This window comes from Ranitomeya variabilis, chromosome 6 (assembly GCF_051348905.1).
Source record: "Ranitomeya variabilis isolate aRanVar5 chromosome 6, aRanVar5.hap1, whole genome shotgun sequence".
Lineage (NCBI taxonomy): Eukaryota > Metazoa > Chordata > Amphibia > Anura > Dendrobatidae > Ranitomeya > Ranitomeya variabilis.
The window spans coordinates 371,608,768-371,635,990 of NC_135237.1; the positions used below are offsets into that span (position 1 = coordinate 371,608,768).

Genomic DNA, 27,223 nt, shown 5'->3' on the forward strand with positions numbered 1-27,223 from the left:
CAAATTGAGATTCTGGTTTTGGCTTTTATCCTAAGTCATGTGACAAGGCTCGTTAAAGGGTCGACATTGACTGTTAGGATCGCTACTTCCAATAGTTGGCACTAGAGTTCTAGTCCTCTTCCTCTCTGAAGAGACAATTTGCATAATATGATAAATATTTTCCATGCACAAAAAAAGGAAAAAGTGAAAAAAATATAGTGATAGAGATCTCAGGCAATTTGCACATGTTTCTGCTGCAATAACCTATGTGAAATATGTGCCTTTTGCATTATCCATTTTTGTGTGCATTTTTGATGCTTTTTTACTTGCATTTTATCCTTTGATGCTTCAAATCTGCAAGAAAAAAACAAGCAGCGTGTGCATGAAATTTCAGCAATCTCATTCCCTTTTGCTGGTACAGGAAAATGCTGCTTTTTTGGCAGCAAAAATTGCAGATAAAGTTCAGTGTGCGAAGAAGCCTTTAAATAGTAACAAAACTTAATTTTTTTTAATAGTTAGGACATTTTGTAAATCACTTTAGTAGGGGATTTGTCTACATTCCTGTAAAAAAAATTGCATGTGTCTTCCAAACTCCTGTTCTACCCCAATTTAATTGCCTTCCTTTAGGTGCATGGATATCAGATCGTACTCGTTTGGAGTACAGCTGTTGGTAGTTAAAGGTCAGCTCATCATCTGTGTCTCATTAAGACGACAAACTGCTGTAGGAGATTGTTCTGATAAGCATGGGAGGAGGTCTCAAGTGCTGAGCCTTTCACTGCCATCATCTGTACTCCAAAAGTGTACATTCTAATGTTATTGCGGATAGTGGTAGGCAAATAGACTGGGGAAAAGCAGGGGTTTGCAAGCCATTCATATGAAATTTTTTGCAGTGATTTGCAAAGATTTATAACTTTCCATGCTGGACAAAATTACAAAAAAAACTGGAAGTGTAGTTACTCTTTAACATTGATACCTAACAAGGAAACCTGTGGAGTGAGAATTCAGGGGAAGTGTGGTAGGCAAATTCAGGACCTAAGTCGCGAAAGGCATTATGTTGGAGCATGACCATATGGAATATTAATATGACCCAACATCAGCTTGATACATAAAACATGTATCTGACGTGGAGACTACCAGACTTTTCCATTAAACTGGATTATATTATCGTATCTCATTTTTAGAATTTAAATTTGAATTAAGAGATCTTGATTGTTTACCATTATGGTAAAAGGAAAAAAATGTTTTTCACCAGGAAAACAATCTATCATGATGTATGATTGTCATGAAGAGAAATATTTTCTGCAACTACACTAAGTCTTTTCTGATTGAAGAGGGGCAGCATTGTGGCAGGTATGTTTTCTGTGCACTTTGGTGCCTATGGTGTCAACGAAAGCAAATGGAATATTCTTGCTATACATACGTCCTTCTCCGGAGCTGATCACTAAAGAAAAGGAAGTTTTAATGTGAGATCAGGCTGGTTACAATCAGCAGAAGACCGACCGAAGTGGTGCAGAGAACAGAAGAAGACGGCGGCTGGTATTTATAAGACTTGGGGCAGGGAACTTAGATTAGTGACATCACTCCAGTGGTAAAATTAAAAAAATGCTGGAGTGGTGCTTCAAAGGACTGATACAATGAGTCTGAAATGGTTTGTCCATCTGTAGAATATATGATCCTTCCACAAAGTACCAATATTTGTCGGCAAACATACTATATAAGTATTCTTTATAACAGCATAACTGAGGGGTTAAAATAAAAAAAAAGTTGGTAACATGTTAGGTAGATGAGAAAAGATTGCCATTTTCATATAAAGGCCGGGGTCATACTAGCGTATGGCATCTGATGTGAGAGCATCGGAGGTGATATGCTAATGACTCTCGGCTCCTGCTCTGCTGCGAGCGGGAGCCGAGTGTCAGTGCTCTGAGCCTCTCGCACAGAGAGGATCGGAGAGCAGCTGCGGAGGAGGCGGAGAAATTAATTTCTCTATCTCCTCCATTGCTGACGTTGGCGAATATCGCACCGCACTCGGATGATATCTGAGTGACGTGGGCAGTGTCACTCGCACCCATAGCTTTATATGGGTGCGAGTGAGCCGAGAGTCGGCCGAGTGTTGGTGCCAATCGCAGCAATTGTTCTCGCATGAGAAAATAATCGCAGATGTGATCTGCCCCATAAATTAACAGTGGTCCGAGTGCTTTGCGTTGTTTTCTCACATAGCACTTGTCCATATTATACACTAGTGTGACCCCGGCCAAAGACACATACTCAATGGAATTACAGTGAATACCACAATTACCATCCAATCTCAATCTGAACAAATATATGAGAGGCACATTATCACTATTTCTCTAACATTACTTTTAGGGTGCTTTTACAAATGCTAGTTTTATGCAGTTTTTTTTATTAAATATTTACTAATTTTCCCTAAAATTACTTTTCATTTCTTTCTTTAGCTACAAAAACTGGCATCATTGCAACACATGTGAAAGCACATTTGAACCAGTTTCAAAGAGTTTAAGATTATAACATTTCGGCAAGTTTCAATCCAACCATAAGGATCTATGCAGGACTTGCTATATGGGCACAGAAATATGCCAATATGAATCTTATGTGACTCCAAACTTTAAGGCCACATTCACACATTCAGTATTTGGTCAGTATTTTACATCAGTATTTGTAAGCCAAAATTAGTTGTGGGTGAAACATACAGAAGTGGTGACGTGTTTCTATTATACTTTTCCTCTGATCGTTCACTGCTGATTCTGGCTTACACATACTGATGTAAAATATTGACCAAATACTGAAAATGCGAAAGTGGCCTAAAAGAGCACTTTTCAAGTAAGAAGCTAGAGCCGCTGCAAAGAGAAGTTGTTTTTACTGTAGGTCACAAATTGTTTTTGCAGGATTTCATTCATAATTTATATTTCGCGAACAATAGGTCCTGATTTTACATTGGCTTGCAAAAGTATTCATGCCCTTTTGCTTACCTATTTTGTTACACTACAAACTGTGTTTAAATATTTTTTGTAATTCGATTTGTGTGTGATGCATCAGCACTAAATAGTCTAAGTTGATGAAGTGGGAAAAATATAGACATAAATTAAATTTATGGGATCAAGTAACTAAAAATTGTCATGTGTTGAAGTATTCGCCCCTTTTGCTATGAAGCCCCTAAAATTTTTTAGTGCAAGCAATTACCTTCATAAGTGATATGCTTAGTGAAAGGAAGTCCACCTATGCGCAGTCTAATTGTCACATGGTCTGTCATTATATACGGTACACACCTTTTCTGAAAGGCCAGAGAGGTTACAACACTATTAAGCAAGAGGCACCTCTAACCACACAACACCATGAAGACCAAGGAGATATCCAAACAAGTCAGGGAAAAAGTTGTTGAGAAGTTAGGGTTGGGTTATAAAAAAATATCCCAATCTCTGATGATCCTCCGAAACACCATCAAATCCATTATCAACAAATGGAAAGAACATGATACTACAACAATCCTTCCAAAAGAGGGCCGCCCACCAAAACTCTCAGTCCAGGCAAGGAGGGCATTAAGCAGGGAGGCAGCACTGAGACCAAAGGTAATTTTGAAAGCACTGCAGAGTTCTCAAGCAGTGATACTCTATAGAGGTGGCCTTTACTGTAGAGTGGGCAGAAAAAAGCTTTTACTTACACACAAAAATTGTAAGGCTTGTTTTGAGTGTGCCAAAAGACATGTTGGAGACTGCCCAAATGCATGGAGGAAGGTGCTGTGGTCATATGAGACTAAAATTGAACTTCTTGGCCATTAAAGTAAACACTATGACTGGCGGCAAACCAACAAAGCTCCTCACCGCAATAACACTGGCCCCAGAGTGAAACATGGTGGTGGCAGCTTCATGCTGTGGGAAAGTTTTTCGGAAACAGGGATATGAAAAATGGTCCAGGATGAAGGGAAGATGGATGGTGCAAAATACAGGGATATTCTTGAGCAAAATTTGCTTCATTCAGTCTGTCAATTGTCTCTTCAGAGAGGAAGAGGACTAGAACTCTAGTGCCACCTATTGGAAGTAGCAATCCTAAAAGTTAATGTTGACCCTTTAACGAGCCTTGCCACATGACTTAGGATAAAAGCCAAACCAGAATCTCAATTTGCAGACACTTTGTTTCGGGGTACTGCCCCTTGTCAGTGCAAAGTGGAGATCTGGTTTGGCTGAGTGAGAGGCATCTGTTTCCAGGAGAAACGATACTTCTTGGATATTGGTCAAACGCCTCTCACTCAGCCAAACCAGATCTCCACTTTGCACTGACGAAGGGCAGTACCCAGAACACAGTGTCTGCAAATTGAGATTCTGGTTTGGCTTTTATCCTAAGTCATGTGACAAGGCTCGTTAAAGGGTCAACATTGACTTTTAGGATTGCTACTTCCAATAGGTGGCACTAGAGTTCTAGTCCTCTTCCTCCCTGAAGAGACAATTTGCATACTTCCTAGAGAAGCATTGCAGCTTTAAGTCTCCTCACCTCGACATGCTTAACATGTCACTCTCCGCAAGGAGAAACGATACTTCTTGGATATATTCAGTGTGTCAGTAATTTGAGACTGGGATGGAGGTTCATCTTTACACAAGACAATGACCCAAAGCATACTGCTAAAGCAACACGCCAGTGGTTTAGATGAAATGTGTAAATGTTTTGGAGTGGCCTAGTCAAAAGCCAGACCTTAGTCCAATTGAGAATCTGTGGTCAGACTTGAAGATTGCTGTTCACCAGAGGAAACCATCTAACTTGAAGGAGCTGGATCAGTTTTGCCTTGAGGAATGGGAAAAAATCCCAGTGGCAAGATGCTGAAAGCTGATAGAGACTTATCTATAGTGACTGGCAGCTGTAATTGCCGCCAAAGGAGGCTATGCATAGTACTGACTTAAGGGGAGTAAATAGTTATGCACACTGAAGTTTTCAGTTATTTTGTCCTATTTGTTGTTTACTTCAGAATAAAAAGAAAAAGACATGTTCTTTACATGAACTGTGAAATTCCAGGTTGTGAAGTACTTAAACCTGTAAAATGCCAAGGCGGTGAATACTTTTGCAAGCCACTATATATGATCTTCATGTGACAAAATAGAAGGGAAAGACAAAAAGTTTAATGCTGTGTGCACAGAGTTTGTAAGGGGGCATTAGGTGTTTCTGCAGCTCCATGATGGGTATTAGACCATGTTCACACGTTCAATATTTGGTCAATATTTTACATTTGTACTTCTAAGCCAAAATCAGGGTGAAAAATGCAGAAGTGATGCAAGTGTTTCTAATATACTTTTCCTCTGATTTCTCACTCCTGGTTTTGGCTTACAAATACTGATGTAAAATACTGAGCAAACGCTGAACAAGGCCTTACTATGTACCTTTATACAACACTGTATACTTCTAGTATATTATACCTCCATAGCATGGCAGAAAATATGGAATAATTCAGAAAATATCTATGAATGTCTATGTAGGTTCAGTAAGGCCACACAAAGCTACATTCTCACAATGAGTTTTAGTGAGCTTTTTACACTGTGTATGTTTGAAAGAATTCAAGTCATCTATTTTACCTAATGGGTGCAGAAATGGTGCAGAAAACCAGCATCATCAAAAACTCTCCAAAAGCTCATGATGGGAACATGGCCTAAATAAACAATTATTAGCTCTGTAGATTGTAGGTTGTCTTTTGCCTAAATTTCTGATACTCAAAAAGAGAGGAATTTAGTTTATTTCTATTTCAGCTCTAGTACTTTAGTTCAGAAATGGTTAAATTCAGAAGATTGCTTACTGAACACATAGTAAGTAATGGGGAGACACCATTTCCTCCCAGCAGACTCCAGCTCTACATCTGCCACATCATTTAATACAACCAAACCTTTTTTCAGGCAATGGCCAAAAGGAAATAACTTCTCTGCTCTGGGAGTCTGAGATTCCTAGGGAACTATCTCAGCTCCTTAAAATAATTGAAGCCCTGCGTCTATTCTTACTTTTATTACAATGTCAACAAGAGATTAATTTGTTTGAAACTTTGGGTTTTTAAACCGGGGTAATATACAGTAGTATACAGCTTTCTGGCTGGAGCTACTGTTGAAAGGATGAAAAAAAAAGGAAGATATTGCCTAAGAAGGCAGTTCTGAGTCTGACATTGTTAAAGTGGAAATCCGAGCCAAGAGCAGCAAACAGCGCGGCTTCCCCCATCGTAGCGGGCTGCAGCACGGGATGCTGGTTACTGACATCTGTCACTGTGGAATACACTCACCCTCTCTGACAAATATCATCTGGAGACTGTAATGAAAATGAAAACATCTTAAAATGTCATTTCTTCCACTTAAACGTTTGCAGATGTGGAATGGTGTAAAAGTGAAGAATGGGGTGAGGAAACAAAAATACATTATATTGACTGTAAATATTTTTGGTTTGAAGATTGAGTAATTCTGTGTATCTGATTGACTGTATCACTGGAATATATGCGCTGAGAAATGTCACAGGCAGAGAGCGGATGGCTCATGCCACGTAGGATAGCACTTAGCATCAAGGCTCACAGATCGGAGGCATTTGAAACCTTCCTGTGCTACCATATAGTACAGCATGGATGTGAGTTTTATTGGTGGCTAGGTTTCTCCTTGCGGAGAGTGGAATGTCAAGCCTGCCAAGCCAAGGTGAGGAGACTTTTAAACCTTGCAATGCTCCTCTAGGAAATTATGCAAATTGTCTCTTCAGAGACAACTTCCCATAGGTGGCACTAGAGTTCTAGTACTCTTCCTCTCTGAAGAGACAATTTGCATATTTGGTGGCAAACATGGCAGGACGGTCATGTAAGGTCAGTGTTTATTAGGATAGTCTTCAGGGATAGAAACAAGGAAAAATCATCTAGTATTATTTGTATTTTGAATAATTAAGGTAATATCATGGCAGTATCACTCAGGTTCTTAAAGCGACTCCAAGATCTGGAACTAAAAAATGATTATACATTACATGCGTATAGTCCACCCTTCCCGATACCCTTTGTTTGGCACCCGCTGCGTCTTCTGCTTAGATTGGCGTTGTGTTCCTCCAGTTTCCTCAGAGGCATGGGGAGTGCAGCTTTAAGCCTAAGTCACACCTCCTTTGTCTTTCCTGTGTGGCGGCATCGTTCAGTATAACTGCACTCCTTCCACGACCATTGCCGCAATATTGGAAGTAGGAGTAAATGAACGCCGATCTGTGTAAAACAGACAGTGGGAGACAAATGGAGGGCATAGGTCATTGTTTGACAGATAGTAAGGTTAGGACCATCCTGATGGGTACACCTTGTTGTGGTGGGATGGCTTTTATGTTTCCTCAATCAGAATAGCGTTAACTAAGTACCCTATGTTATTTACAGGTACTATTAATATTTACGTGCTTTAGGGTATATGCTCATTTTGTTGTTTTTTTCTAGGATTTTATAATTGAGTAATGTATATTCACTACTTATCTCAGGGTAGGTGGTCACTTTTAATACTGTATATTTTGGACACTAATGGAAGTATTTAATGAGCTCTATATAGCAGTGTTAGCTTGGTACTAAACAGTCTTACATGGACTAAAATTACTGGCCTTCTAACTAAGGCCCCATTTGCTATTAAACCTAACTAGCAATGGTGATGTATTGAAATTCCAATACTTTAATTTCTATATGAAAATATAATAATTCTTCTAAGAATTATTATGTTTTCATATAGAAATTAGAGTACTGGAATTGCAATAATTTGGATTTAGAAATAATTGTGATATGATTCATAGGAGTGCTGCAAAATAGAAGAGTCTAACTTTATAGCCTTCTGTCAAACGTCACACCCCCATGCTAAAAACCTTAGGCTAACTAGCATAGCCAGCTCCTATATAAAACTTAACCTTTAATCTACATAATATTTAAAAAAGGCAGCACGGTGGTGCAGTGGATAGCACTGCAGCCTTGCAGCGCTGGAGTCCTGGGTTCAAACCCTACCAAGGACAACATCTGCAAAGAGTTTGTATGTTCTCCCCGTGTTTGTGTGGGTTTCCTCCGGGTTCTCCGGTTTCCTCCCACATTCCAAAGACATACTGGTAGGGAATTTAGATTGTGAGCCCCAACGGGGACAGTGATGATAATGTGTGCAAACTGTAAAGCGCTGCGGAATATGTTAGCGCTATATAAAAATAAAGATTATTATTATAAAAGACAATTGGCAACCAAACAAAATAAAGTGCTCATGAATACCAGTGCACATAATAAAATGGTACAGTCTCACCCAGTTGTTGATTCCTGATTTCCAAGATTGGACCCGGATTGGTGAGACCGAAATAAAGAGAGAAAATGGGGGGGGAGGGGAGAATTCTCGGGGTCTGACTTCCCTGCTGTGCCCTCTGCAAGGAGACTCCCGCCCTGACAAGGGCAGTACCCAAGTGTAAATCTACTTTATGGTGCCCATAATAAATATAGCCTCCCTGGGTAATGTGTGTTCTCTTCCCAACGCGTTTCCTCCACAGGGGGCTCGTCAGGGAAAGTAATCCAGGTTCCTTAAGGTCTCCTGCAGTGGCAGGTCAGACCTCTCTATGTGGTAAGTGCCTCTATGTGAGGGTACACGAGGAAACGCGTTGGGAAGAGAACACACATTACCCAGGGAGGCTATATTTATTATGGGCACCATAAAGTAGATTTACACTTGGGTACTGCCCTTGTCAGGGCGGGAGTCTCCTTGCAGAGGGCACGACAGGGAAGTCAGACCCCGAGAATTCTCCCCCCCCCCCATTTTCTCTCTTTATTTCGGTCTCACCAATCCGGGTCCAATCTTGGAAATCAGGAATCAAGAACTGGGTGAGACTGTACCATTTTATTACATGCACTGGTATTCATGAGCACTTTATTTTGTTTGGTTGCCAATTGTCTTTTAAATATTATATAGATTAAAGGTTACGCTTTATATAGGAGCTGGCTATGCTAGTTAGTATATACACATATTGGTCAGATTGGTCTAGAGTTTACAACTCGGACTTGGTTTGCTGAATAAACGGTAAAAACCTTAGGCCCTTGACTCAAATAAGATCTTTACCTAATTACATTAAAGTTATATCCTCATTTGCTGTGCACTTGATCTCTGATATTACTTGCATGCTCAGATATAATATGCTGTGGAGAGGCCCCAATGGTACCCAAAGGTTATAACCATTTCAGTTTTTGCTTCCTATGTTGCATAGCATTTGTGTAACAGGAATACTGGGTAAGAACTGTTATATAGCTGATTGCCAACTGATATTAGACTTAAACAAGCTTACATAACAGTCTTTTATAAATGGTGGACAGTACAGAACTCTGCTTCTAGGAATATTTAGCCACCAGCCCTTTACAGGGAACCTGACAATTCATGCAGCCAAAACCATGGGCAGAATGAATCAGAGCTTGGCTGTACAATAGCAGGCATACATGCTTTTCTCTGAGAAAACATATATTTAAAGATCCAATCGAAGAATATGGAAAGAGATTAGTCCAGTGCCGCCCCTAGTCGGCTTCTCCCTGCTGAGCTCCAGGTGATTGCCAGGTCTAACCTTATGTACTTACTGTACATGTAATAGACTTATTAGTAAAGCTAGAGCAATGTGTGGGCATCCGGACCGGGCAGGGGATGGACTAGTCAGGTTTCTCCCTGATCCCTGGCTGGATCTTTAAGCATTCCGGTGTTTCAGAGAAAAACGTACTTGGTTGCAATCATGCAGGCTCTGATTGATACGGCCAGTGGTTTAGGCAGCATGGATCGACTGACAAGTTCCCTTTAAAACCCTTTGATGGTCATTTTATTTTTTAAAGGATTTTTCTGCACCGACTGTTCCCGGGTCCCCTGGTGGTCTTATGCAAGCTGTTTCAGAATGGCATGTGATCATATGACCCGACCACTGTGGCCACTTATTTACTCTGAGGTCACATATCAAGATGGCACATTTGGGATGCATGGAGCGGCAGGCCTTGTAAAGGTAACTAGAACATGGTACCTAGAATGTTCTAACAATTATTCAGAATATAGAGGGTTTTTTTACACCACACTGGAAAATCTCATTTCAGTTACGCAACCCTTTTTCCATAGAAAGAAGCAAATAACATTTACAGATCACATTGGCGACGTGATATAACTGAATATTACAGGGCTAAGGGCTGATATTTAATTGTGTGCTTGTGTCTGTGTGTAAGACTACGTACAGTAGAAAGGCCTCATTACAAACATTTAGGACTGACCTAAGTCTTCAGAAATTAAGGGAACACAGAACTGCTATTATTACGGAGTGAGGACGGGAGTGCCCTGGATTCCACCATGTATTAAACAAATGGGGTTTTCTCAGCTGGTTAAAAGGCTGAGCAAGCAGAAGTCTCCCCACTGCACACGTGTCAGTTCCACCTCTATAGCGCAAGTGAAGTGGAACTTTTCATGGAGCCAAGTGCTTCAAGATTTACAGAGAAGTATTATATAACTCCAGAGCACCCTACAGAAGGTGATGGCTTAATGCTCCGTCCTGACATCAACAGTCCAGACAGGGATGTCTACTTTCACATTATTTTTTTTTTTGCAACTGGCTTTGATTGGAGCCAGAACCTTTGTAAATCAAGAGGAATGTCTATCCTTTTTTTTCTATCCTCTCACTGCTTTCCGGTGCCTACTTCCTGCCATATCTAAAAAAACAGCAGCTGCATGGGTCTGATAGAGAAGTCCCAGGGTAATGACTTTCACAAACAAGGAGGAAAACTACAAATGGGTTTGGGAAAGGAGAGTAGGACAGTTAAAAGGGAGCTGATAGCGTGGGCACAACATCAGATCTTCTAATAGCAGAGATAGGACGGTCCCCTGATGTCTACAAAGAAAAGACCACAGTGATACAGACATGGGAACGATAGCTTCAAGTGCATGCAAGGATAACAAGAAAAAGAGTAACTGCGGACAAGTCCTATTGTGTTTCATATCAAGTACAGATTACACAAAATCCCATGCTACAAGATAAAGCAGACATATTATTCAGACATGTTATGAATAAGCATTTCTATTATGGCCCAGGGCTGCAAGGAGCCTGCAGAGATCAGTCTATTATGGCTGAAATCTTAACCCATGTTGTGACAGAGAGTCTCAAATCAAGCTTTTATACAGCATTTCTATTTTACGCTGATACAAAAGTAATGCCTTACACAATTAGACAACAAAATACAAAAAATATGGGCGCTGCTCATAAGAAAGGCCAAAGGATAGAGGATGTAGTCAAAGTTCCTTTGGTAAGATTTTAAGGGTACTTGTTTCAATACCTAATGTTTGGCCTGATGAAGATGGCAAATTGGTCTTGAAATGTGTAGCCTGAATATCATACCAATAATGGAGCATTGATTACATCTTCTATCCTTTGGCTATCATTATCAACAGCGCCCGAATCATGAATTTTTTCCGTTTTCTTTTTAGAAGAAGAGGCTTTCTCTTGGCAACCCTTCCAAACAAGGCATACTTGTTCATTCTTTTTTAAATTCCACTGTCATGAACCTGAACATTTAACATACTAACAAGAGTTGAACTGATCAATTCGCAAGAATTCAGTCCATCGGCTAGGTCAGTAGTCTCTTGCCACTGGACAGGAGCTCTGCGAATATTTTACCTTCCAGGATCCCTATTGTGGCTTTTGATTAGCAGGGTTGGCATTACAGCACCATGGCATCCCTTGATCAACAGAAAATAACTACTACTTACCCTCTTAGTTCCTATGGATATACGGGTGTGCTTCATTTTTCACACACTGCTTCCTTAGTTTTTGTTAAATAATGACACAATGTAATTTGCTATCTCTTGTTGATCATCTGAGGCTGTATTAACCTGATTTTAAAACTTTTTAAAGACTAGCCGTTTCTTTATGGGCCGACACTGTACCATAAAACAGCACTTAGTTTTTTCTCATTACTGTTAACAATAAATCTTTGTTAAATATTTTGCTATTTTCCTGCAGCATCTGGTATCACACAATCTTAAAAAGTTGTCCACAGGATTGTTAACTGGTGCAAGACAACTTCATCTTCTCTGTATTCTTGCTAAGTGCTCTCTGCATGTCTCCTCTAGACTCCACTTTGACATCGCAATATCTCCAACTGTTAGACATATTATTTATGTATTAGAGATGTCCCAAATCTTTTGTGATCATAAGTCATTTTCAAGTATAAGAGATCGTGTAGCACCACATGTGCCTCATGAGACACTCATTGGCCAAGAGGATTCTTAGCCCCTCCTAAAAGTAACTGGAGAGAGCCTCAACTGTTTATATAGATTGCATAAATCAGATTAGGTTTCCTTACTGGGAATTTAACCAGGCCATAAACATGGATGTATAATTAAGAAGCGATCAATACCTACAATATTTGAATTGCCAATATAATCAAACTCCCAGAAATGACATGGGTCCCATATAACAAAAATTTAAGTCCTAGTAAATGTCTAGTTATACCGATGTGAATTACAGGACAGTAAATGTATACTCCCAATATAATTTAGAAACAAACAAAAAATGGAGTTCCATACAATATACTAAAATCAAAATGAACAAATACTTTATTGCACATAATAGAAAATTACAAAAAATGACACATGCAAATTGCCTCTTCAGAGAAAAAGAGGACTTAAACTCTATAGTGCCACCTGTTGGAAGTAGTTTTTATCCTAAGTCATATTGCACAACTCGTTAAAGGGTTGATTGTGACTTGTAGGATCGCTACTTCCAACAGGTGGCGCTATAGAGTTTAAGTCCTCTTTTTCTCTGAAGAAGCAATTTGCATATTAAAATTCCCAGAGGAGCATTGCACGGCGAATAAGCCTCCTAACCTTGGCAAGCCAGAGCTGGTATGTCACTCTCCATAAGGAGAAACGTTACCCCTTAGACCCCAAGACGCACGTTTCGCGTAGGCTTTATCAAAGAGGGAGTCTTTGAAAAAGCCTACGTGAAACGTGCGTTAGGGGGCAGACCGGGGTCCCAGGCATGAAGTCACCTTTTCATCATGGGTAAGCAATTTTGCTATTAAGGGCACTATACTTTTTCCTTTTGAGGGCGGCACACTGTCACCAAGGCAGCTCAGGAAATCTATTATGTACCGTGTAGTTTCATTGTATGGTGATTAATGTGATGGGCTTGTACGGAATTTAACTCCATTATTAATATATGTGGTTGACATCATATTTAATTGTATACATGATTGGTGCCTTGTACTAATACCATGATTATATTTATTATATACATTTTTGATGCCTTGGACCCATGTGCTTTTTACTAGGGTCTTTTTCCTTGTTTGTATTCTAGTTTATTTACATTTTTGTGCCATTTTTTTGTACTTTTCTATTATGTGCAATAAAGTATTTGTTCATTTTGATTTTACTATATTGTATGGAACTCCATTTTTTTGTTTGTTTCTAATATTTGAATTGCAGTTCCATCCCAGGACTATTGTTGTCACAGGTCCGCATTTAATGCACTATAATTGCCTACATTATTCACCACATGCCCCAAGGTTGCCTTGCGAATGTAGCCTTTATATTCCATTTTAGGACAATCAAAAGCTATAATGTGGCACAAAAATCATTGAATGGTTGTCATAAAACTTTTTACTTGTTGACCAATAATGACTTTTTTTTTACAAGAAATGTTATAATTCCCCTAACTATTAGAGCAGCTCCTGATAATGGTCCAAAGTATTGCCCACAACGTTAAAGTAGAACAGTAGCGGGGACTTCTTGGCATATTATGGACTTCTTGGTTCATGGTCATGGACCATTTATACCAGGCTTATCTATGGCATACCAGCATGCTAACTGCCATCTCTAAACTGCATGAATTGCATAAGATAGTTCTTTTGGTGCACAGAGATATGAATTGTAATGCAATTGCCTATTCTTGTAAAACTTCCCTTTATTTGAAATGATCTGGTCACCACCTAACCATGGCCAAATGAGAGAATGAATGGGCATGTTGAATCACATATTGTTGCTATCCTGGGAGATAAGCTACCAATAGACCAGTCTGGTAGCATCTTACTCCATTCTAAATTGAAAACACATGCATGCTCGGACAAGCTGAGCATACAGTATATAGTTATGTGGGCTATCTAAGATGTCTGGGCATCCTTTGATATTCTCCCGTCTTGGATGCCCAAATGCCCTGGCTCAATTATTCCTATCTACATAAGACCCTCGACAACTACATAGGTTGCCCTGCTTGACAGAGATTATTTGAGTTAACAATTTACTGTAAAAATCAATCTGATATTGCATTTAGTTGTGTATTAAAACTGGTACACATTACAACAGCAGACTATTATCCTACCAATATACAAATCATTTTCAAATGATTTCTACTGAACTAAAACCATTATTATCATCTGACTTTCTAGCGGGTTTATCCCTACAAAACAGAATGTACAAGGCTTGCATTGTTTGCGGCAATGGGAATTTTATTATTTATTTTTTTTAAATAAGAGGAGTGTGAACTTCACATTTGTACTTCCAGCTTTCCAACCAAAAAGCTGTTAAGTACAAGTAAAGTTCATTGCAGCAAAGTATTTAGAGCAAGTTATTGGCTTGCAAATGTGTGAGCCACCTGCCCTTGTCAATTAAGCTTTACAGACCAATCTCTTCTGAAAGCCCCCGGAGAGATGTTCAGGGGAAGGGGCACAGGTTAAACAGGGAGAGGCAAGCATGATATCCTGGCGGCCTGAATTGTTTTCTAGCTCTCTGCCTTGCACAAGTAAACATTTAAAGCCATTAAAGATCTGACAGTAAAGAATTATTCTGGCCCTTTATTTATTATTTTCTTTCTAGCCATCAAATCTAAAGCTTCATCTCAAATGTTAGCAACTCAGCACGTTTTATCACAGCATGTACTCTTTCAATCATCATTAGAAATGTGGTGGGCCCTAGGTATGGGCATGGAGCCAGATTAGTAAAACTTTCCATGAGCAAATCTTTTTTTTTTTCATCCATGCCTGGTTACTTGGGATGACGAAGAAGGAGTAGTTTTGGCACCTAAACTGCCGAAGAGACAATAGTATTAAACTTTAGAAACTACCTGCACGCACGCTGCAATGACATACCGACTACTGGAAACTGGAGTGTGCACATGGGCTTTCAGAAGACATCATTGTGTCAACCTCAGGCTGAACCTGACAATTGTGCTATCTAAAGGCAACACACAAAAGGATACCTGCTGCACAAAAGATACTTTGGCTATTTCAACGCCCCACCGTCAATATTTCCCATTTACAAAAGAGCCGTCTCGTGTAGCAACATGTGGTGAAATTGAAAGTGACAGCTCTCAGCTATTTTGCATGTTTTTCCAAAACCCTAACTATAGGTTAACATATTTTCATTTTCAATAGTGATAATATTTCCTACAAACAAACCCGATGATCTAAAGCAAAAAACAAGTTAACCTAAATTAGGACACATGTCAACTATGTAGTAGACATAGAAATGTACTTGTAGGAGAAACTCATTTCCTTTAATAAAAAATACTCTATTTCCAAACGTGTCCTTAATAGAATCTGTCAGCAGGATTTTAACTCCCCAAAACCTTTTATATGCACATGTAACTCTTTTAAAGACAAAACCAGTAATACATTTACATGGCCAGTCTGTTCCTCTGATACAGAGAAATCAGTGTTTGAATTGGTAGATCTGAAGCCTCTGTCACTCCAGCTCTATTCCTCATCCAGCCTCACCGCCTCCTGCTTGATTGACAGCCTCTATACTGTGTGACTCCAGGCAAATGAGCCGTCAGTCAATCAGGAGGAGGCGGCACTGGATGGAGAATAGAGCTGGAGTGATAGAGGGTTCATATCTACAGCCTCTGTTTCTTATCAAATCAAACACGGATATCTAAATAACAGGGAAATGGATTGGCCATGTCAAGGTATTTTAGTTTTCCACAAGAAAATCTGTGTCTTAGTATTTTACCTCTCAATTACGTCCAGAAAGAGCAAACAGATAGGCAATGTAAAGGTATTGCTGGACTTGTCTTTAAAAGAGCTACATACACAAATAAATAGGTATGAAATCATGCAGACAAATTCCCTTTAAAGGGAACCTGTCACGTTGAAAATGGTATCTGATCTGCAGGGGGTGTTTTAGAAAGATCAGATCCGAACTATATACATTTTTGAGGGAAAATCCCTGGTGATTGTATGCATCCAGTGGGCGGTCCTATTCAGTGATTACCGTCTCCCTTGAATGACAGTGCATGCAGAGATAGTTGTCAATCACTTAGTATGTTAGTAGGACCACCCACTGGACTCGTGCCTAGAATTACTATGGATCTCAATAAATAAAATACAAATGATACTAATTCCTTTCTAACAAACCTACATACTCTTCTAAAAATATAAACGCAAAGTACTCAGTAACAGATAGAAGATATAAAAGTGTTGATGGCTTTACATTTCAAAGACCTATATATCCATGTATGAGGTTTGGGGGTTTATCTTAATGACACATTCCCTTTAAGACATTTTATGAATTAACTGAAGTGACAGCTTCCAGTTTTGTAAGCTTACATGGGGTCACGTAACGCAGACTAAATAACTTTTCAGAAATTAAAAGGGAAATGTATTAATAATCAGGTAAACAGCTCTGTTCAAATCAATGAAACCTCATATTTTTCAGGGTAGTGTTTAGCAGGAAATGTAACTGTTCAAGCTTTCACTTTACATTTTCTTCAACTTTTTATGACTAGGAACACAAACCAAGTCGAATTGACATTTTGTCCTTTTCTCAAATTAACGTCTGAATGTCATCTTTCACCTAGTCACTCTTGACTTCATCTTTAATGTTGATGAGTCTTCTTTTATATTTCCATATTCATTTATAACAATTGCTGAAAGCTCAGATCATATGCGCTCAATCTACCAGCTCTGTAAACATGCGTTTTAGTCTGCTCAGCCTCAACATACAACGCATTCTCATGATTGAAAAATCCCATAAGGATAAGAAACATGAGCTACTGTTTACACGCAGTCACTGTTTAACTTCATTCAGGTCAGTGCTGCTTGTAATATTCAGATCATCGGGGAACGCTCTAGACTAGCTTGTTCCACAGTAGGCACAACTTCAGAATGATGGAGAACAATATAGTACTGTTTCACTATTAATGAATGCAGACTCTAAAGGCTTGGCTATTATGACACATGTTCTGCATATTAGATTATGACTAGTCATGATAAGAAATAAGAATGACACAAAAACAAAAGGAAATTTGCACAATTTCAGAATTTAAAGACTTTTCAAAGAACCTTCCCATGAAATGTTTTATGATCCAAAACCAGTGAAAATGTGTAGGTAATGTTGATATACTCCATGATCGCCATCTTCCCCTATTTCCAGTGCTATGTTGATTCTCTTCCCACTCACGTGAGTGCAATTCTGACTCGCCGGATCATTCTGGGGTTTGTGTGAACCGTATGTCGCTTTTACAATGTTAGTCTTTAGAGCTTTGTTCTGACACTCCATAAACTTACATTGTAGAAGTGACTTTTAGTTCACACCTAAACCCCACTGTGAGCTGGCAAGTGAGAATGGCAGTCATGTGAGTGCTAATAGGACCGCAGCGAAGCCGAAACCGGGGGAAAAGGCGATCACTGAGTTATCGCTGGTTATAGAGCAGATATCAGAGCCAGAAGCTCTGGATGGTGGGCTCTGTCCAGCCCCTAAGCTTAAAATGGCTGTTTGAGCTGAAGTTATCAGCTCCATTCTCCAACCAACTGGAGAGCACCAGACCCTAATAAGGCTTCCAACTTGCTGCTGGAAGCTGCTAGATATGGTTTAGTATTTCCCTGGCTAGGTGTCCATCTTCTGCTCCTGTTTGGTTTAGTGTATTCCTGTTTTGACCTCGTCTTGTTTCTGACTATTCTCACAGATCCTGATTTTTTCCTTGACGTGACCTCTTAGCTCTGACCCTGCTTGGCGACCATTCCTACCTATGGACAGCAGCCCTTCCATGGTAGCATTCCACTGGGTCCAATTATAAAACCAGATCCCTGTACCCCTGGGATTTTTCTGGAGTCTGCCAGACAGAATGACTTGTGCCAAGTCTGTCTGAGGCAGCCTTTTGTGGTCTCGGGCAGACGTTACAGTATATTAACCCAGTTACCCTACATTACACACATATTGACACAGGTTTAGAGCATAAAACAATTCATGGGAGAGCTTCTTTAAGCATCACTGGTAGGTCAGGGTTATTTTTTCATATTAATAAACTACAACTAATGCCCAGTGTTGAGCAAACTTCATCTTGACGATGAGCAGATCATCGAGTCGACTGATCTAGCTGTGGCAATACCCGGAGAGAAGCTCATATGAGCAGTTATTGCCTGGAAGAGCAGCCACTTAATTAAAGTGCTACATAATTAATTTGCATAGATAATTTCAAAGAATTCAATGGGGGCCAATGCTCTTTATTGCAGGTCTTCACTGGGGTCTCCTTTCTGGTTGTGCTCCTCCTTTGCACCCCTCTGCACTTCTCTGCCAGTAAGCCCACCTCTCATTATGGAGGAAATGCCCTAGATAGCTGTGTACTTTGTCTATGGGCTCAGTTATGTGACAGGCATACTGTATTTACTTTTTTACTCTGGGCTCACCTGCTCTTACAGTATTTATGGGGGGCATATTATGTGCTTTCCCTGGTTACACAGTACTATTGGGGTACACTGGAGGGGTAGTCTCTCTTCTGTTTTTGTATTGGAATTTATTTAATATGACGCACTACTGATTGAATTTTTAACTTTTTGTATATCAATAAAGACTTGTTTATATGTCATCCTATGGTATGCTCCTTGTTCTCCTTTTTTTTGATATGTACTTTGTGGAGCGGATTTATTTGTCAGGGGGTGCACTATTTTAGTGCCTCTTTATCCAGACTGTCAATATGGTTTTGGGATTCTGTATATTACTATGTACTATACATTAGCAGCAATAGATTGACCCAAACATTTGATTAAAGCATCTTATGAGTGTGTGCAAAAGGTTAATTTGAAGGGTATGGGAGCAAGGACGGCTGTGACATCAAGTATTGTGATCCAGTATTATCAAGTGTGTAGAGAAGTGTTGCTGCTTATTGAAATCCTGCCTGTTATGATATTGAGAACAGGGACGGGTTCACTACCCGGCGCACCTGGATGAACAGAGGGGCCACTTGCTGTCAGTGACACAAGCACACTATGGGGCCCATCAATCGAGGCAGCCCGGAGCCAATGCTGGCTCCGGCCTCCAACACTCACCTCTCCTCCTTCCCCACTGCTTCGATCTCTTCAGCGTTTTCTGACTCTCTGTGACGTATCAGGGCCGAGGACATGATGACTTCACTACAGCAAGCCCTCTGTCCTGAGCAGTGCAGAGTCAGAAGACGTTGAGGAAGCCGGACCAGCAGCGAATGAGGAGAGGTGAGTATTTATTTTTTCAATGTATGGAGCAATATATGAAGTCCATTATACTGTATGGTGTAAGATATGGGGCCATTACATACTGTATAGAGCAATATATGGGGCCATTATACTGTACTGAGCATTATATGGGGCTATTATATACTGTATGGAGCAGTATATGGGGCCATTATATATACTATATGGAGCAATATTGGGGGCCATTATACTGTACGGGGCATTACATGGGGCCATTGTATACTGTATGGAGCAATATATGGGGCCATTATATACTGTATGGAGTAATATATGGGACCATTATATACTATATGGAGCAATATATAGGGCCATTATACTGTACATAGCATTATATGTGGTCAGTAAACTGTATGGAGCAATATATGGGGCCCATAATACTGTATGCAGCAATATATGGGGCTTATTATACTGTATGGAGCAATACATGGGCCCCATAATACTGTATGGCGCATTATATGGGGCCCATTATACCGCATGGAGCAATGTATGGGGCCCATAATACTGTATGGAGCAATATATGGGGCCCATAATTCTGTATGGAGTACAATATGGTGCCCAATATACTGTATGGAGCAATATATGGGGCCCATAATACTGTATGGAGTACTACATGGTGCCCATTATACTGTATGGAGCACTATGTGGGGCCCATTACACTATTTGGAGCATTATCTGGGGCCTGTTTAAATGACAGATTATTTTCTGATAATACAGTCTATTGATCCCACCGCCATCTATGTGAATGATCAACCATGTGATACATTGGTATCTCTGGTACACCGTGGTACAACATTGGTATACTAGAGCAAGATGAAAATAAAAATGGACGCTTTATAATATTTCTCTTTCTATGAAAGAATACTTTCCTCCTTGTCTGAGAAACTGTTGTGTGGGGTCTACATACTTTATTTAGCTGCAAAAATTATATGGAAGGCCCAGGGACCTTTTCTACTTCCCTGATATTATTTTGGCTTGGCGGAGTCTAATTTCTATGTTGGACTTCTTGAACCTACAGAGATACTACTTAGGAAAATAGACTCTAGTACTTTATATTGGTCTTCAGCATAATACAAATATACAGTATGTCTATTCAACAATTAACAACAAAAAAATGTACAAAGTGGGCTTCAGCAACACTATGGAACAAGAGCTAGGTGCATCTGAGACTCGACAGATCATTGGTCTGACAATGGTTGGGAACCATTTCTAGGTACGGTTCTTGTGTCACCATAGTGTCACACATTTCTATGAAGACATGCATACGCTTGGCCAATCACTGACCTGTTTTATATTACTAAAATTCATTAGTAACTGCTACAGATTCATATACCAAACAAACTAAAGAATTAGAACGAGTCTGACATTTTTATTGAGCTTTGCAGCTGTGGTAATAAGGAAATTTCTTTTCGTCTGCATAGTAAAAAGCTCCCCTTGTTAGTGAAGCCCCAAGCAACCCCCTGTTTTTATACCTGCATCCAGCTAAACCCTGCAGTTAACTGTGTCTAAAATTCTTAGGAAAGACACAATGAACTCTATTTTGTTATGTATATTTTTTTCCTAGAAGACAATCAGATTCAGATGTTCCTTGGCAATAATTAGTTAAAGCAGACAAGTCAATTGTAAATTCTAATCCTATTCAAAATAAGGAGCTCATGTATCACAGTAATACGAGGGGTTGGGGTCCTTGGGAAATGCAGTGGTGAGTGCTAAATCACAGCTCGGTGAGGTCACATAATCACATTTTAGATTAACTTTTCAAAATATTCCTATAAATCTTTTAGAAGCAAAGCCTGACTACAGGAGGTCACCAGAGATCTTACTCTTTTTATGGGCTTTAACATGCAAACCTGGCTCGAGAGAGAAAAAGAGAACGTTTTGGGCATTTGATATATCTACATACATATATGTTCTAAATGAATGTTAAAGAGTTGTTCTTAAATTAAAAATAATTAGTAAAGGAAACTATACTGAACTGGCAATCCCCCGTTGTTCCAGCTCTGCTTTTCCAGTGCTTCCACCTTTACTTTTTTTTTTTAACTATCCTGCAGTGATGATGATGTATCAACCATGTGCACATGAGCAATGAAGCAAATCACTGGCCTAACCTATAATATGGCCTACATGCAGGCATAACCGTTGGCAACAGAGGACTGAATACATCAGTCGCAAGTGCAAGATTAGCATGTCGTCACTGCAGAACAGTTAAAAAAAGGATGGAGATATCAGTGGAGACGCAGAACTGGAATGGCTGGGGATTTATCAGGTGAGTAGTAATTATTATATTATTTTATCACATTAACTGCTTTCATGCATTTTTAAATGGATAGATGTGAACATTGGACATCATGCATTAGGGAATCTGTCACCAGGTTTTTGCTACCACATTACAGAGCAGCATGATGTAGGGGCAAAGACCTTGATTCCAGCGATGTATCACTTAGTGGGCTGCTTGCTGCAGTTTTAATAGAAACTGTTTTACCTGCTGCAAATTTAGCAGTTCTCTAAATGCTGAGCTCTGAATAACCATAACTGATTGACAGCTTTTTGTGTACACTGCATAGGCAGAAAGCTGCCAGTCAGTGGTGGAGGCGGGGTAATACAGAGGTTATGAATATAGATGACTACATGGCAGCAGGTTTACTAGCCCTCTAATGGTAATCTCTTGCTGATTAAATAGTGATTTTACAAAAACTACAGCGAGTAGCTCAGTAAGAGATACATCACTGTAATCAGGGTCTCTGTCTCTATATTATTCTGCTCTTAGAAGGTGATAGATTCCCTTTAAATGCAACCACTGGCAATATATGTCTAAATTCACTTAGCACATTTATTATATTTCCAAGAAGATACTGTTATTCCCTCTCACAAAATGTTCATAGTGTATTTTAAAAAGGTGGGAAAAGTAGGGTATGTAGCAGATGGACCACCTCTCTGCCAGGCAAACCTACAACTTTGTGAATGTGAACGATCTGAAAGGTTTGATTCCACTTCTGTATTCTTGTTCAACCAACACGTCTAAAGATTAAAAACTGTGCCACATTTTTGTAATAATTCGGAAAAGAACTGTAGGAAATCAGAGGTACAGCGGAGTATTACACAAGCCAATAGCTTTCTGGGGGTGAAGTGTTCCGAAAACATACAGCAGGGATATGTAACATGGCTGTGTGCATAAGAAATGATGTGAAATGTCAATGGAAGTTTGCAGTCCATTAGGACAATGTCCCTTGTAGTTGTCGGCAAGCCTTCCAGGTGCCTAAAAGTCTCCTTTCTAGAAGTTGCAGAAGCTTTTCGCTGTATACATAGAGATTAAAGGGAACCTGGCAGCAGATGCATGCTGCCCAAACCACAGACAGCATGTATCAGACACGGACTGTGTGATTTCAGCCAGGGATGTTGCATTATGAAATGCTGCGGCGATTCAGAGTAAAAAATACTTTAAAAATCGAGCAGGGACCGAACCGCACAGGAGACTAGTCCAAAAAGGCAGCTTCTCTCTGCCTGCTATCAATACCAGACATGTCTCTCCCTATACACGCATGCAGGGAGAGACCGGCACTCAATGGGAGTGAGTGGCGAGAAGCTCCTGACTAGCCTAGTGTGTGGTTTGGTCCCCGTCCGGCTTTTACAGTATGTTGCAATGGCGTTTCAGAGTCAAACATACCTGGCTGAAACCATATATCCAGTGCCTGGTACATGCTGCCTGTGGTTTGGGCAGCAGGTATGTGCTGTCAGGTTCCCTTTAATCGCAAAGGGCTTCCTTTATTGTTCATGGCCACACTACATGAGATCCAAGCAGAAAGATGAGTGACAACCAAAATGGAAACTCTTCTGAACACTGTTTGTAGCTGTCATCCATTATCATCAACTCAACGTTATTAAAATATTAACAGTTTACAAGAGGAAACTTTAGAGACAGAACAGAGTTAGTGCAGTTTCACATTAGGTTCTGCCCTGCCCATGTGAGGCCTCATTCAGATGTCCTTTTTTTGCACTGTGGCACTGGGATTTTTTTATGCAAAAAAATAAATGTCCAAATTTCTCCTATCCATTTAGCAATAAAAAACAGACTTCACCAGGATATAGCATGTATGGTATCCATGTTCTATCCACCTTTTCTGCACATTCATAGACTTGAATGTGCAATTTTGATCCACTAATTGGATATGACAAGTCTCCCCTTCTTTTTTTTTTGCAGATTCTCGATCCATAAAACAACAGACATTTGAACAGCCCACGGATAGAACATGTATGTGAATCACAGACGTCTGAATGAGGGCTTGGTGCTTGATCTTGTTCTTAATACAACCTTCCTTAATTACATATTTCACTTACAATAGATTGATAAAAGTGATTAATGAAGTCTTAACCAGCTATAATATGGTGATGAATACAGTCCTCCTCGATTAATGTGACGTTTTCTGCTACTGGAGTGTTTGCATTTGAGCTGTACTATTCATTGCTAGACATTTTATTGTGCTTCGACTCTATCAAATCACCTGCATGAGCTAAGAGCATATGGTTGCAATTACTTTTGTGTAGCAATTGGTAGTTAAGCTACCTCTGTGGTTACGAATGGCATTTAATGCTTAAAATACACAGTATGAAAAATGCTACATTAGGAACATTTTCAATTCCCTTTTCTTATTTTTATTAATTCTAAATGGACAGATTTCTGCACCATTTCTTAGTGCCGTTAATTTATGAGTGCTCCTGAAAGCATCTGGTTAATAAAGAACTTACGGATACAGCAATATAGTGGAATGAATGGCTCAACAGCTGCAGAACACTTACCATCATCCAAGTACAACTGATCCAATTCCTCAGGCTCACACTTGACGGTTACAGGAATAGGGGTCAAATTATGATTACTGTCCTCATGCAACTCTGGCAGTGACAGAGGTTGAGTGGTTGGAGATTCATTTCTCTGAACCTTCTGTTGTTGGTGCTGCTGTTGGCCCATTACTGATGAGTGAGTTGGACTGCAGGGCTGCAAATAGGATGGCTCTTGGGTAATAGATGGAACTGGAGAAGAGGGACTGTTGGGATAGACTGTTTGTTGAAAACCAAGGGGACAGCTACTGCTCTGATGGAGACTCACCTGCGGCTGCAGCATGATGTGGGATGACTGTTCGGGTGAACTTGGGTGCACAACTATAGACCGTGGCACTTCCTGTATGGTGGGAACCCCTCCAGTGGGATGCTGAAGTCCTAGCTGAGAGTGACCAGGATTCGAGATGCATTTGTTGTATGCAGAAGTTGAAAGGTCATGGAGTTTGGAGCTGGAGTTTGGAGACGATGACATCACAGTGTTTCTCTGCTGACAGGAGGTGAAGCCAGACACAAGGCACGAACCAGGATCAGAGGGCATCAAAATCTGTTGGCTGTAGTATGGCTTGGAGAGTTGAGTTAATCCTTGGTTCATTGGGCCACAGGTTTGAGCTGACTCATAGTCATCACTGGGCTCTGTTTTTATAATTGGAACTGTTAGGAGAGGAGAGAAAAAATTAAATAAACATGAGTTGCATTTTGGTAAGATCATGTTGGCTTGTGGCTAGGATACCCCTTGCAAAACAAACAACGTCTTGAATAAGACTCTGTGTGTCTTTTGCCTCGTTCTCCCACCCAATAAAAAAAAAACTATGAGTCATCAGCATAAGAAAGTCACAGCTGGTTCTAATATTCAAAAGAGCTATTTTCTTTGGAATCTCCTCCAGCTCTAATGTGCTATAAAAATCTATTTGCAAATAGCCATGTTGCTGAAGAAGCTTTGGACCCAAGGGCTCCATGGATTTGTATTAATCAAAGCAAAAAATTTCACTTGGATGTATTATTGCCGTTTCTGCTGCTACTGATGGATCACTTGATAAATGTCTGCGTGTTTGGTAAAACTGCCGTCAGACTAAACAGATTCAAATGAATCAAGGATAAAATATATACAAGTAAATGCAGTTGTGGTTTATGATGTCACCAGGAACTAAGATGATTATGCAAGGGTCCAGCAATTTTAACCATGTTTAGATGAACTGTTTTCAGACTACTAAAGGCTATAATATTATGTTTGGTACACAGTGTCATAAATTACTGGATTATGGAGCTGATTACAGTCTATTTATGAGAGTGCTAGTGTCTTGTATATTGTATATCACGAATCCCATGTCTGGATCTAACCAATCCCCAGTAAGTAGCTCATCACTGATTAGTTACATTTCTGCTGATACTGGTGAAAGTAGGTACAGAAGTGATCAGTGACTAATTGCTCCCCTCTCCAACCTGAGCACATGGCCAATATGTGGAGCAATGTCAATGATGTGTGGTCCAGAGAAGAGCTGGATGGAGAAGTTTCCGTGCACTGTTGACACTATGAACCAACACTGCACCTTCTCCTTCCATGGAAGTCTTCAAACAGAGGCTGGACAGACATCTGTCAGGGATGATTTAGTGAATTCTGCTTTGAGCAGGGGGTTGGACCAGATGACCCAGGAGGTCCATTCCAACTCTACCATTCTATGATTCTATATGATTCTATGACAATCCTAGGACTGGCGGGACTTCAAGTCTTATATCGTGTCAAAGTTATGTGTTTTCTAATTCAGATTGGCTTGTTCTTCCTTAGTTAAAACACAAACCTGGTGTGTGGGTTTTTATTAGTGACATATATATAGCTTGGCCGTCCATTTGATTAGGTTGAAGATGGCGGGTTGGAGCTAAGTTAAAGCAGTTATTTTTAAGACAATATCATAACAAAATATAAAAAATGGATTTTCCCTTAAGTAGGAAGTGTCACAAAGTCAAAAGTGGTCATTTTTTGCTCTGGTTTTATGTCTGTAGCTCTTTTTTAATATATAAATCCACCAAAAGTTTTTACGGATATTGGCCTTTTTATACAGTACTAATTTACTAAAGGGCATGCTTATATGCTGTTCTGCATTATTATCCAGTGAGTACTACCCCCTTAGTAAAGACCTTCAAAATTAGCACTAAATAAAAAGTCCCAAATCTCACTGTATTAAGGATTTAAAAGAAACAAAATAACATAAAAATACTCATGGCAGCAGCAGAAATAAATTAAGAGCAAAAACTACCCATGTGTGAGCAGGTGACAGCTTCACTTTAAAGACAGAGTTATTTCTTCAGTTATACACTAGTCACATGAACAAACTAAATCTATGTCAGGCTGAGAAAGTTGAGGATATCAATTGTATCGGCTTCACTGTAGTTCACCTCAATCATATAACAGACGCTAATTAAAGGGAGTCTGTCAGATAGTTTATGTCTATAAAACTACTAGCACTGCCGTGCGGAGACTAAAGTTGGCCAAACATACGTGATAGCTATATGCCCAAACTTACTGTTCTGGTGGAGATAAGCCACTGCCAGATCTATTTGTCAGTGGCTTTATCCGCTTTAACCATTGAATTGAAAGTTCATGTGTATGGGGGAATTGAGAGAGAAAAAGCTGTTGGCCAATCCTGCCAACCCCAACAGTGAAGCTGTCAATCCAGACCAAGGGGCAGGAATTTACTAAGCATTTCGTTAGCTTGGGACCACCCTTGCAGCCCAGGGGCAGAAATACAGTGGGTACGGAAAGTATTCAGACCCCTTTACATTTTTCACTCTTTGTTTCATTGCAGTCATTTGGTAAATTAAAAAAAAGGCAATTTTTTTCTCATTAATGTACACTCTGCACCCCATCTTGACTAAAAAAAAGCAAAAATGTAGTAATTTTTGCAAATTTATTAAAAAGAAAAACTGAAATATCACATGGTCATAAGTATTCAGACCCTTTGCTCAGTA

At 39.8% G+C, this 27,223-nt stretch overlaps 1 protein-coding gene across 8 annotated transcripts in view; it reads right to left on the reverse strand.

Moving 5' to 3' along the window:
* NFATC1 (nuclear factor of activated T cells 1) overlaps nucleotides 1-27,223 on the reverse strand; it is a 243,498-nt gene that overhangs the window by 53,006 nt on the left and 163,269 nt on the right. For 4 of the 8 annotated variants that reach the window (XM_077270050.1, XM_077270051.1, XM_077270054.1 and 1 more), the window contains exon 9: nucleotides 24,221-24,910. The exons of 1 other annotated variant lie outside the window; for it this stretch is intronic. In XM_077270050.1, coding sequence (XP_077126165.1) covers nucleotides 24,221-24,910 — 690 coding nt within the window. The remainder of the gene's footprint in view (nucleotides 1-24,220; nucleotides 24,911-27,223) is intronic. 3 more of the 8 variants (XM_077270055.1, XM_077270056.1, XM_077270052.1) reach the window with 2 other exon arrangements.